This window comes from Grammomys surdaster, unplaced genomic scaffold, assembly GCF_004785775.1.
Source record: "Grammomys surdaster isolate TR1022 unplaced genomic scaffold, NIH_TR_1.0 220, whole genome shotgun sequence".
NCBI lineage: Eukaryota > Metazoa > Chordata > Mammalia > Rodentia > Muridae > Grammomys > Grammomys surdaster.
In genome coordinates this window covers 5,892,996-5,906,176 of record NW_021604665.1, presented here as the reverse complement: position 1 = coordinate 5,906,176, position 13,181 = coordinate 5,892,996, and the positions used below count along the sequence as shown (strand labels likewise).

At 42.3% G+C, this 13,181-nt stretch overlaps 1 protein-coding gene across 1 annotated transcript in view; it reads left to right on the top strand.

Annotated features, from left to right (window-relative positions):
• The window catches only part of Lmod3 (leiomodin 3), a 14,906-nt gene extending 3,480 nt beyond the window's left edge, over positions 1–11,426 (top strand). Inside the window, exons 2-3 of the mRNA XM_028773116.1 lie at positions 611–1,993; positions 11,083–11,426. Coding sequence (XP_028628949.1) covers positions 611–1,993; positions 11,083–11,109 — 1,410 coding nt within the window. The 3' untranslated portion in view covers positions 11,110–11,426. The remainder of the gene's footprint in view (positions 1–610; positions 1,994–11,082) is intronic.
• The last annotated feature ends 1,755 nt before the right edge of the window (positions 11,427–13,181 follow it).

The following is a 13,181-nucleotide window of genomic DNA, read 5'->3' as shown; positions in this document are numbered from 1 at the left end:
GAGAGAGAGAGAGAGAGAGAGAGAGAGAGAGAGAGAGAGAGAGAGAGAAACAACCTCAGGCATCAGTCATAGCATTCACTTGGTTGAGTCAGGGTCTCTTAATCACCACTGTGTACCTCAGGCTTAACTTAACTGGCCCCAAGCCTTCAGAGATTCTTCTGTCTCTGTCTCCCATCTTTCATTTTACTTTATGTGGGTACTGGAAGTTTGAACTCAGATTCTTATGCTTGAGAAGTCAGTACTTTACCCACAGAACCATTTCCCCAGGCCTAAAAATATTTTTGAAAGACTTTTATATGTTTGTGTGTGAGAGTGTGTGCACACATGGTGCATTCCTGTGTGTGTAAAATTAGCGTTAGAGAATTTGAATACAGTGCCTAGGGATGCCAGAAGAGGGCGTCAGATCCCCGGAGCTGGAGTCACAAGCAGATGTAAGCAGCCAGACATGAGTGAGGAAAACAAACTCAGGTCCTTTGGAAAGGTAGCAAACATTTCTTACCTGCTGAGCCATCTTTCCAGCCTCCTAAAAAATATTTTAAACTCCAGTAGCCATTGCTAGATTTTGTATTTCTTCAGTGCTATGGATTGTAATTGTAAACCTATCTTTTAGGAAAACACTCAAAAACAGCATGAAGTAAGAGACAGAGGCATTAAAAACATGCCCCAGTTTTTAAAAGAAAAGCTCAATAGTGAAATCCTTGCAAAGAAAAGAGAATCAAATGGGAGCAACAATGTACAAGAAACAGAAGATGACGATGAAGAGGAGGAGGATGAAGAAGATGAAGAGGATAATGAAGATGATGATGAAGAGGAAGAAGAGGAAGAGGATGAAAATGATGAACAAGCCAACAGAGAAAAAAATGAAGCAAAGGAACAAGTCTACAACAATATGGGCACCAGGCAGCAGCCTGTTACTAAAACACCTGAAGAGCAAAACGACACACAAGAGACCAAAGAAAAAAGTGAGAAGAAAATAGCCAAATTAGACCCTAAGAAGTTAGCTCTAGATACCAGTTTTCTGAAGGTAAGTGCAAGGCCTTCAGGGAACCAGACAGACCTGGACGGAAGCTTGAGACGCGTGAGACAGAACGACCCTGACATGAAGGAACTCAACCTGAACAACATTGAAAATATCCCTAAAGAAATGTTACTGGACTTTGTCAATGCAATGAAGAAAAACAAACATATCAAAAGCTTCAGTTTAGCCAATGTCGGTGCAGATGAGAGTGTAGCATTTGCCTTGGCCAACATGCTGCGTGAAAACAGGAGTATCACCACCCTCAATATCGAGTCCAACTTCATCACCGGGAAGGGCATCGTGGCCATCATGAGGTGCCTCCAGTTCAATGAAACTCTGACTGAACTTCGATTTCACAACCAGAGGCATATGCTGGGCCACCACGCCGAAATGGAAATATCAAGGCTTCTGAAGGCCAACAACACTCTGTTGAAGATGGGCTACCATTTCGAGCTTCCGGGTCCCAGAATGGTGGTAACGAATCTGCTTACCAGGAACCAAGATAAACGGAGACAGAAAAGACAGGAGGAACAGCAGCAGCAGCAACTTAAAGAGCAGAGAAAGCTGATAGCTATGTTGGAGAATGGGTTGGGGCTGCCTCCTGGGATGTGGGAGAGGTTGGGAGGACCCATGCCGGATCCCAGAATGCAGGAGTTCTTCCAGCCTTCATCTGGGCGGCCCCTTGATGCTCAGGAAGTCCCCTTTGGTGCAAGAAAGGAAATGATCAAAAATCCGCCCCAACCTCCACAGTGCAAGACAGAACCCGACTCCTTCAGGGTGGTGAAGCTGAAGAGAATTCAGCGCAAATCTCGAATGCCGGAAGCCAGAGAGGCACAGGAGAAAACCAACCTCAAAGATGTAATCAAAACGCTCAAGCCAGTGCCGAGAAATAGGCCGCCCCCGCTGGTGGAAATTACTCCCAGAGACCAGCTCTTGAATGACATCCGACATAGCAATGTTGCCTACCTTAAACCTGTAAGTAACAGGAGGGAGAAATGAAAACTTCCCAGTTCCCCTTCCCCCTCTCTCTTGTCTATGTTATATTTTATTTTTTTAATATTTATTTATTTATTTTGTTGATGAGTACACTGTAGCTGTCTTCAGACACACCAGAAGAGGGCATCCAATCTCATTAAGGATGGTTGTGAGCCACCATGTGGTTGCTGGGATTTGAATTCAGGACCTCTGGAAGAGCAGTCAGTGCTCTTAACGGCTGAGCCATCTCTCCAGCCCTGTTATATTTTATTTTTGAGACAGGTTCTCACGTATTTCAGGCTGACCTCAAACCTGCTAGGTAGCTGAGGATGCCTGGTTTATGTGGGGACTGAGCCCAAGACTTTGTGCATGCTAGGCAAGGCCACTACCAAATGAGCTATATCCACTGCCCCAATCCCATTAGATTAACCCCGTGGGGTCTTGATTGTTGGAAGCAGAGGTGTAACACCAGTACAGTTAAATTACTAGTTACTTTTAAAGACAGATCCATATATGCCTGTGACAGTAGTACTTGGAGCTAAGTTCTGTTGAGTACATGGATAAGCTAACTGAGCTGGCTCACATGATCATCAGAATTCTAGAAGGTTGGCACAGTTATTCTCGCCATTTTGTGAAGGAAAGACAGATGCTTTGGGAAGTTAATAGCATGTCTAGCAGACACCACTAAGAAGTGGTAGCACTGATGTTAAAACTCAGTTTTGAGATGACAAGCTTTGACTTAGCACGCTATTTTGAATCCCTGATGTGCATATGTAAAACCAGACCATTCCTTGCACATAGAGCTGAGAATTAGAGCCCCCCCCCAGAACCTCCTTGAAGGAGCAAATGAGGGGGAAAAATTAATCACATTTGTACGCATCTGGAATAAAGGCTCCAGGGACTGGGTTCTTCATCAGCAGACAATGCTAGATCACCTGCAAATGCATTTCTGTTCGCCTTCTAGGCAGCCACCCAAATGGCAAACCTCAGGTTACTATCTTAATGAGCCAATGGGGTTTAAAAAAATCTATTATTTCTGTTTTAATATTCATGATGTCCCTATAAAAGTCTGTAATAAAGCCGGCTTTACTACCTCAGCTTAGGTTGCAGAAAAGATTTTTTGTGGTCATTATTATAGTAATAGTTATACAGGCTGAAGGATTGATATGCATAGGCCATGTTGATTGATACTTGACTGCCATTAAATATATATTATGTTATATGATATGCATTACATAATATAATATATTCTATTAAATATAAAATATATAATTATACAAATATATAAATATATATTAAATAGATATATAATTATATATAATTGAGCTAAGATTTCATTGACAACACAGTCAATATATCATTTCATCATAGACATTCCCATCTTTTCGGGTTATGGGGAACAAATACCCATATGAATCTGTGATTTTTTTTTCCAGCTTTCCTGAGCTATCTAATCTTAAGATAACTGCTGTTATTCACGTATGTGTGTAGGATGTCTTGAATTCCCATCTCATAGAAATGTATTGTCATTGTCCCATTTCCTGCATCAGAGATATTTTTCATCTATGATTTGGAGAGAGCTGGATTGGTCCTAAGACAGGTGTCACTGTAGAATGCTAGAAGTCACATGAGGTCAGACAAAGGTCCTCTGCCTGCCTTTGGACAGGACCAAGCCAGACCTCTGCTGGAGTAGGTAAGGGTGCTATCTGTAAAAACTCACTTTCAAGTCATGGGTGGACAATAGTCACGCCATCTTGGTGCTATATAGTCAGAAAATAATATACTAAAAGCAACGGGAGTTTTTAAAATCCATGTTAAAGGGAGAGGAGCTCAAGTGACCGTCTAAGCAAACTTCCTGACTCTGGAAGGCATGACCATTGAAGCTACAGGCAATACACCACCACACCCAGCATTGTCTGTGGGCCCTGGGGATCTGAACTCAGGTTCTCATACTTGTACAGTCAGCACCTTTCTCTCTGAGCCAGCCCCCAAGTGCCATTCTTTAAAATAACAACAATAAGCTAAAAAGGAAAAGCCGTTTAGAATGGGAACCTTGCTTACTGATATGTGCTTTGAAATGGCTTTGCACCTTCTGGTTGCTGACAGCTCCTCTTGCCTTCAGTTGCCGGGCATAGGCTGCAACGTCTGTCTGTTTGCTTGTATCTATCTCGGCTATGCCCCATGACTTCTACTGTTCTGCCTCATAAAGTACTCGATGAGGACAGTGTGAAAACACATCACTCAATTGCTGGACCAGCCTCACTAACGTCCAATTGTTCCACCTCACTGTGTCTTCTTCCCTTACGACAAATGTCTTTTTTAAAGCCAGACCAGAGAGCAATCTTTTCAAAGTGTTTCAAATTTTTTAGCTTGCCTTTTGAAGTAATATTAGATTGACAGACTGTCAGAACCAGCACAGGCTTCTCACCTCCGCCCGTCACCTTCTCCCCATTTGCTGTCATTATTTAAAATGCAATGCCCAGGAGTGAGCCCGAGGGGCGTGGCTCATTGGAGGTAATGGTAGTATGCGCTTACCTGTGGCCAGCTGCTGTAAACACCTTCAGCTGCAAGGTGCTTCCTCATACCAGAGGAACTGAAGCTTCACGAAGCTCCATCTCAGACTCAGCGAACTGCCATAAACACTAGCAATGGCGCTGTCATGTCTGCAGCACAAAGGGATGGCTTTGGTCAGTCAAATGAGACCTAGCCAGGTTTACTTTATAGAGGAAGAATGGAAAGTATTGTGGATTTGAACTACAGGTGCAAAAATGAGGTAAAAATTAATGTACAATTTTGATATCTTGAGAGTGTGTGTGTGTGTGTGTGTGTGTGTGCTTGTTTAAGCCCTGTCCTGGTTGGGTTTTTTTGTCCACTTGACACAAGCTAGAGTCATTTGAGAAGAGGGAACCTCAAATGAGAAAATGCACCCCCATGAGACTGACCTGTGGGCAAGTCTCTGTGCCATTATCTTGATTAATGATTAGATTAGTGGGGAGGACAGAGTCCACTGTGGGCGGCACCATCCCTGAGCAGGTGGTTCTGGGTTGTATAAAAAAGCAGACTAAATAAACTGTGGGGAGCAAGCCAATAAAGTACCCCTCCTCAACGGCATCCACCCCAGCTCCCGCCCTGGTTTCTCTCAGTGAAGCAGTCATAAGTTGTAAAGTAAAATAAACTCTTTCCTCCTCAAGCAGCTTTGGGTCATGATATTTATCATAGCAATAGAAACTTAACGACAACAACTCCTAAAATTAGAATATTGACTATTCAAAACACCTGTCAATCATTTGACCTTGGAAAACTTTATTTTTTTTTTTTTTTGGTTTGGTTTTTTCGAGACAGGGTTTCTCTGTGTAGCCCTGGCTGTCCTGGAACTCACTCTGTAGACCAGGCTAGCCTCGAACTCTCGAACTCAGAGATCCGCCTGCCTCTGCCTCCCAAGTGCTGGGATTAAAGGCGTGCGCCACCACCGCCCGGCCTTGGAAAACTTTAAAACACACTTATTTCCCTCTCAGACTTAGAAATGTTATTTTTATATGTTATTGAGAATATCCCAATAATCAGTTTGTAATTTTTTATTTTTTTTATTTTTTAGTTTATTGTTTAGTCTCTTCAGTACCACATGCTCCTGGCCTGGGATCCCTGAATGGGAATCAACAGCAAATAAATAAATATAAATAAATAAAGGAAAACCTATACACTTTCCTCAAATGCTACATACTACAGGAAACAGCCCATTCAGTTCAGTTTGAGAGAAATAGCCTCTCTGGGTCACATGTTGAAAACTGGTAGCTACAAACCAGACTTCTTTGGGCCTACTTTAATTGGGCAAGGTATTATTTTGTAAGTTCTAGACATCCCAGAAAACCTGCCAATATTTGGCACCACTGAAAATTTAAACTCAGCCATGCAAAATTTACATGTGCATGGCATAGCATAAGTGATGTGTGTGTGTGTGTGTGTGTGTGTGTGTGTGTGTGTGTTTACTGGGAATTGAACTCAGAGCTTTCTTTGCAAATGCTAGGCAAATGTTCTCCTGCCAGTTTCTTCTGCATCGTGGCCTCCCTGTGGGCTGGGTAATGGCCTCTCCAGTTTTTCTCATGCCGAATGACCGCCAATCATCTTGCTTCGTTCACATTTATTGTTTCCTGAAGAATTCTTTAGTTTGCTCTTGTTTTTAATGTCTTGTCCAAGAAAGTGCAAGTTAATAGTTGTCAATAACTCTGTTGCCAACACATAGCAAGGTTTCCCCTCCCCCACAAACACACATTTTCTTTAATCTATCTTTAAAATGTTTATGATTCATTTACTATCTACCACTACAGAGAAACCTTTGTACTTTTCACTGAGATTCCCATTCTCAGCAACTATTTAATTCTCTGGAGCTAAGTACACGTGGATCAAAGCCAAGTTCTTGTGCCATCAAGGAGACTATAGCATGCACTCCACTCCACGTTGGGCTCACCCGCACCAGTAGACTGCCCCCAACCAAGTCAGCAATGGAACAGCATCACCAAACTTTCTCTCCGGAAAGACTTGAGTTTGATAGCATCACGTGTAGCCCTGGCTCACCAGAGCTCCTGTGGCACACCAGCAGTTTCAGAGTTTAAGATGATGGATCTGAGCACTCATTTCTGTCCCTGCCCACACTTGACTTTGTTTATAAGATTCTTTCTTTTTCTCCAGGTTTTTTAGTTTCTATCCTTTTTGAGCCTCTTCACCACCTTCTCTTCTTGTGTGGGTAGAACTTAATCAAGGCCAGTCCTCCAACTTTTGTCCCCTTTGGAAATCCAGGGTTCTTCAAGAGTCTTCCTTCAGCCTGTTCTCGGACCAGGCTCCTCTGTGTAGGCCACATTGCTTCTCATCTCAGTGGCCTTTGTGGAGTCCACTCTCTTACACATTCTTCTTTAAAAGTCTTGGACTTATCCCCAAAGACTTTTTACTTACTTGAAAAATAAATAGTACCAAAAGGATAGACAAGAGTCAACACCTTCTCCTAATAGTCATAGGGAAGGGGTTTCTTACATGCAATTTTTTCTAAAATCTATTATCAGAATCTCATTTACATGTCTGGGTTCTTCCCTAGAATTTCTGGTTCAGTAGGTCTTAGATGGAGAATTTCCCCTTCTGACCAACTTCCTAGTGATATTGAAGCAGCTTATCTGAGGGACCATAATTTGGTGATAACAACTTTACAGCATCCTTGGAGCATGATAGCCTCTTTTCTTCTACCCATTGATATCAGGTTCCAAGTGTTATTTCAAATGCTACTTCCTAGACACAAAATCAAGCCAGTAAATCAAAACTCTTGAAGTTTATAATTAATCAGTCAGACTTATATATCAATAAATTCTCAATTATCAAGATGTCCACACAATAATTTTTTTCTTTTTTTATTGGAGGTTTTATTTATTTACAATACAGATGTAATCCCCTTTCCCCATTTCCCCTCACTAGAACCCCCTAGCCAATCCCCCCTCCTCCTTTATGCTTTTAGACCATTTTAATTACATGAATGTATTAAGGTCAGTTCTAGGTTGAGGGTCTAGCAATACAATAGATGCATATAGTCAAGGAACAAGCAATACAATAAACACAAATAGTCAAAGAAAAAGCAAGGCATTAAACCCAATTACGTGAACATTCCCATGATCACTGTTTCTAAGGGCTTATCAGGATGACCAAAGTATCTGAGCCTACTTCCCTGTCCTAGCCCAAGGTCATTTTCATGTCTGAAGCCTATTTCCTTGTTCTAGCCTAAAATTTAGATACCTGTCTGAGATTACTTCTTTGTTCTAGCCTAAGATTTAGGTTCCTGCCTGAAATTACTTCTTTGTTCTAGCCTAATGTCAGATTCCTGCCTGAAGCCTACTTCCTTGTCCTTGGCCAATGTCATATTCCTGCCAAGTAGCCCATTTCCTTGTCTTTGGCCCATGTCAGATTCTTGCCAAGCAGCAGCCCCAAAGGCTCTCCACCTCTCCCTCTTTTTTATTTCATTAACAAGACTGAGCCTGTCTTAGGTGGTTCTGACAAGAATGGCTTCCTTACCCATCATGGAATATGTATTATCCAAAGCAATGCACTTATGTCTTAGGTTGGTAAGGCTCTGCCACACAATAATTTTAGAGCCAATTGATAATGATATTGTCTACCGAGATAAGACAAATTGTCCTATAATTACCCATCCCTTACACGATAATTATAGCTACCTGTAGCTATTTAAAACCATGCAGAATCTGGATCATCTTCTTCCTCCATTTTCCTTCTTCCTTCTGTCCTCTCTCTGCCCCTGTCTCTGAAACTCTTAGCTCCGCCTCTTTTTTCCCTGTTCAATCACAGGCTTCTTGTTGCATTGATATTTAAATTAATTGGGGGAAAATTCTGCTACAGTCCACAGCCAGATTCAAGATAATATCTTAAATAACCACCACTAAAATACATCTTACAATCCTGCCATATCTCCTTGTGTGTGTGTGTATGTATGTGTGTGTACTCTATGTAAGGATCCATGTGCTCATACATCCCAAATACACTTAATAATTACTAACCTAATGAGTTAAACAGAAAGGAACCCCTACTAATAATAGGAATTGATTTTCTCCTGTGTGTGATTTTAATATTTTAACCTTTAATTAAAATTTGTTGCTATTGTTGTTTTAAGTAGCAAGGCTGGTCTTGAACTGCTATTTCTCCTCTCTCCACCTCTGCAGTCCTGAGGGTACAGGTATGTACCACTACACCCAGCTCAAGTTTGATTTTTTTGTAGCATCAAATGTAGTCATCGTTTCCTTGGTTTTGGCTTGCTATGCTGAGAAATGGTATCTCTAAAGACTAAGGATGTCTTCTCTTTCCTGGCAACTTTATTTAGAAGGCTCAGGCTTTTCACAGAATGTTTGGTGCTATGGATGAAACAGAAGGTTAAACTTTAGCCAATGCTACATTTTGCTTTTACAATTTTTTTTAGATTTATTTATTTTTATTTTATGTGCATGCATGTTTTACCTACATGCTTCTCTGTTCCCCACACATGTACCTGTTACCTGCAGAGGTCAGAAGAGGGCATCAGATCCCCTGGAACTGGAGTTACTGATGGCTGTGAGCTACCATATGGGTGCTGGGAACCAAACTGGGCCTTCTCCTCAAACAACATGTACTCTTAATTGCTGATACATCTCTATAGCCCCTACACTTTGCTTTTTAAAAATATTATTTATTTAACCTCCACATACATGTTTAAACACATGCAAAGATCATACTATTTTAGCTATTTGTTGGAGCTTTACAAATTATTTAAAGCATTCCATATTTTTAAGAATCCCATTGCTCTTAATTATTAGTGGTTTTCATGGGTAAACCCTACCCAGACACAGCCACCCCTGTTCTCTTGAAGTCTGACACCAGAAATGCAGAGGATTAGAGGCATATGGGGACTTCCCTTGGCCTGAAGAGGATATCGAATGTCCCCTCTGGAGGGCAGGGCACTGTGAAACATTCCTCTCCAGAGAACATGGACAAAGAACTGACTGCAAGCAGATCCCACAAGGGCATCACTCTGACAGGTGCACAGGGGCAGGGAACAGGAAAATATGCTCAGCTGTTAACAAACTCCAAGCATCTTAGCTCTGTCAGCATCTTCTGAAAAATGCACACATGATGGACGAGTCACCTCCTAAGACAGAGCACCACTTAAACTCCTTTAAGAACTGGCTAGACTTGAAGCTGTTGCTATACAACAGAAGCTGAATGTAGATTTTAGAGTTGGACAGATGTGACTCTTCTGTAGTTATTTTGTCCTCATGAAGTTTCTCTATAGTTTACTTTTTGAAAAATATACTCTATTTTTAAATGTTACTGAAATATTAGAAATGTGCTTCAAGAAGAATAGACTCTCTCTCTCTCTCTCTCTCTCTCTCTCTCTCTCTCTGTGTGTGTGTGTGTGTGTGTGTGTGTGTGTGTGTGTGTGTGTGTGTAAGCACATTTTCATGTCAGAGGCCAATCTCGAGCATTATTCCTTGGGAGCTATTTGCCTTGTTTTATGAAACACGGCCTCTCACTGGCCTGTTAAGCTTGGTAAGCAGGCATGGGAGACTGGCCAGTGAGCCTCCTGGGTCACTGTGTCTATCTCACAAATGCTGAGACTGTGAGCAGGTGCCATCTCTCCTGACTTTTTAAATGTTGTCTGGGGAGATCTAACTCATTTGCCACTCAAGTACTTTACTAACAAAGCTGTCTCTCAGCCCCTAGAACAAATATAAATTTTAATTATATGTACATGCTTATGTGTGGCTATATGCGTATGAGTGTAGGTGTCTGGAGAGGCCAGAAGACGGTTTCAGATCCTCAGGTAGAGCTGGAGTTTCAGGTAATTGTGAACTGCCTTAAATGCGTGCTGGGAAATGAATTCTGGACGTCTGTAAAAGCTGTTTTTAACAGCTGAGCTGTCTTTCCAGCAATTCTAGCCTTGTGACCTCAGGGAAGTCATGTCTGCTCAGAGAACCCCCTTCCTCCTCCAAAGGCTGGTATAGCACAAACACAATGAAAGAATTGTGTTGTTTTTTTTTTGTTTGTTTGTTTAAAGTAATTGTCCTCAATTATCTCTCACTCCCATTATATAACCTGATCTTTTACACTATGGACTGGAAACTCTTACTGTCATTTTAGAGAGGAGGAAAGTGATACTTAGCACCCACCAAGCAGCTAGTAAACTCTTGGCACCAGGCTTTGAGCTTCTCTTGTTTCTGTGATGTTTCCCTACAAGCTCATGGACCTTCGAACAAGCCCTGGGTTGGTAAATGACAACAGTGCCTTTGGTTCGCTTGCCTCTATGGTGACTTTGGAGAGCTCTGCAGTCACAATTTCTAATGCCTTCTGCTTCCACCAAGATATGTAAGTTTTGTGATTTTTGTTTTACAGCTCTTACATTTCCAGGATTCATTTATTTTCTTCTTCTTCTTCTTCTTCTTCTTCTCCTTCTCCTTCTTCTTCTCCCTCCTCTTCCTCCTCCTCCTCCTCCTCCTCCTCCTCCTCCTCCTCCTCCTCCTCCTCCTCCTCCTCCTCCTCCTCTTCTTCTTCTTCTGCTCAAACTACAGGTGCAACTGCCAAAGGAGCTGGCATAAGAAGCAGAAGAATCATCTAGAACAGCAAGATCAGGGCTGGAGGCCATTTCACTAACAATGTGGGGGACAGAACTGGGATGGGGCTCCAACCAACTGGGGATGGTTTGTGCTGTGAGAAGGCACAGGCCCAAGAGGAAAGGGAAGGATACAGAGTATCCATGCTCACAGGCAACAAGTTCTTCTCAGAGTTTGACTGCCTTGGGTGAACTTGTAGCATTGTGGTTCTAGAAGAAGAAGAAGAAGAAGCTAATTTCTTTTGGTAAACATTCTACTTTTCTTTTCTTCTAGTGAATAACAATAAATATGCTGAAAGTGTTAACTGTCGAGTCTTCGCTCACTCCCAGTTTTTTCCTCCTCCCATCTGCTCCCCCACATCACTGCATGTCATTGAAAACGGAATAAATGGTGTGAAGTGAGTGCCTGGCAGGCCTTCTGCAGCCTTTTGGAATAAAGGACTCTTTGCTAGTTCTTGGAGAACCAGTGACAATCCCTCCTCTTACTCTGCTCGTCACTGGTCTCACTGCTGTAACAAAACACCCGACCAAAGCAAACTCAAGGAAGGAAGGATTTACTGGAGTTCATGTTTTGGGGGTGTAGTTTATCATGGAGTCCTGGGCAAGGCATGGCAGCAGGAGCCTGAGGCAGCAGGTCACATCTGTCACAGGAGGCAGAGGGAGATGGATTCAGTGGCATCCTCTCATGAAGTTCAGTCTAGGACCCCAGGTCAGGGATGCTTCCATCAACATTCGGGGTTAGTCTTCTCTCGTCAGTTCAGCCGCTGTGGAAAGCTCCCCAAGATGTGCCCACAGGTCAGTGTCCTAGGTGATTCCTAAATCCAGATAAGCTATCAGTGAAGATGAGCCAGCCTAAACTCGGCTCAGCGTCTCCTTGCTGACTCCCTGATATCTTGAAGTATTCTTCTGATACAGGTGTCTGTTAGAGGCAAAGCATGCAATTAACAGGCTGTGGGGAAAACAAAGTGTGACCAGAAAAAGTCAGGAGAAAAGCAAACCTTTCATACATACAAATACCCTGCTGTGATTCCAAATTTAGGGACAGCTACAGACAACATGCTGTTTTACAGACAGAAACGTGGGGGTGATAAATAATACAGTAATTGGCAAAGGTTTTACACACACACGCACACACATGCACACGCATGCACATGTGTGCACACTTAATTTGAGTCTCTTCAAAACCCCTCTACAGGAAGCATGTCTACAGGATTAAACACCTCATCCTCTGTTTCAGGTTACTCTGTCACCTGGCCCTGGTGAACCAATCCATTCTCTTCAAGTCTTATGTTGCTCCTGATAGAACATCCTCCTACACACCCAGTGTGTCTGTCCTCTTTGACTTTTCCATAGACAAACCCAAGACATCTCACCATCTATGAGGGTCCTGGCCAATCTGCCAACCACATGGTAGACTCTATCCCTTCTGTAGAAACATTCCCAACAGCTCCAAACCCTTTCCTTGCCTCCTTCCAAGTTTCCACAGTTCTTAGTTATGTACTATAATTAGGAGATGCACAGAACACTGTAAGAAAATGTCTAAAATACTGAACATTTTTTTAAGTAATGAGAATACAGAAATTAGGAAATCAAGGGAAATCAAGTTTTAGTGACTCTGGGGTTTTTAGTCTTTTTGTTTGTTTTGTTTTGTTTTTTTAAGACAGGGATTCTCTGTGTAGCTTTAGCTGTCCTGGAACTTGCTCTGTAGATGGGGCTGGCCTTGAACTCATGAATCTGGCTGTCTCTGCCTCCTAAGTGCTCAGATTAAAGGTATGTACTGCCACCCAGTCTTTTTTTTTTTTTTTTGTACTTCCTGTTTTCTTACCTGAGAAGGAAAGCAACACCTTCCTTTTCCTCCCTTTAACAATCACAGATGATATAAAGCAGGCAAAGTGGGCTGGGAGAGAATCTCTCTAATGCAGGGGTTCTCAACCTTCCTAATACTGAACCCCCCTATCGTCCTACCCCACAGCGGCCATCTTGGAACCAGCCTATATCTTAAAAGAAAAAAAAGCCAGGCGGTAGTGGTGCACGCCATTAATCCCAGCACTTGGGGGG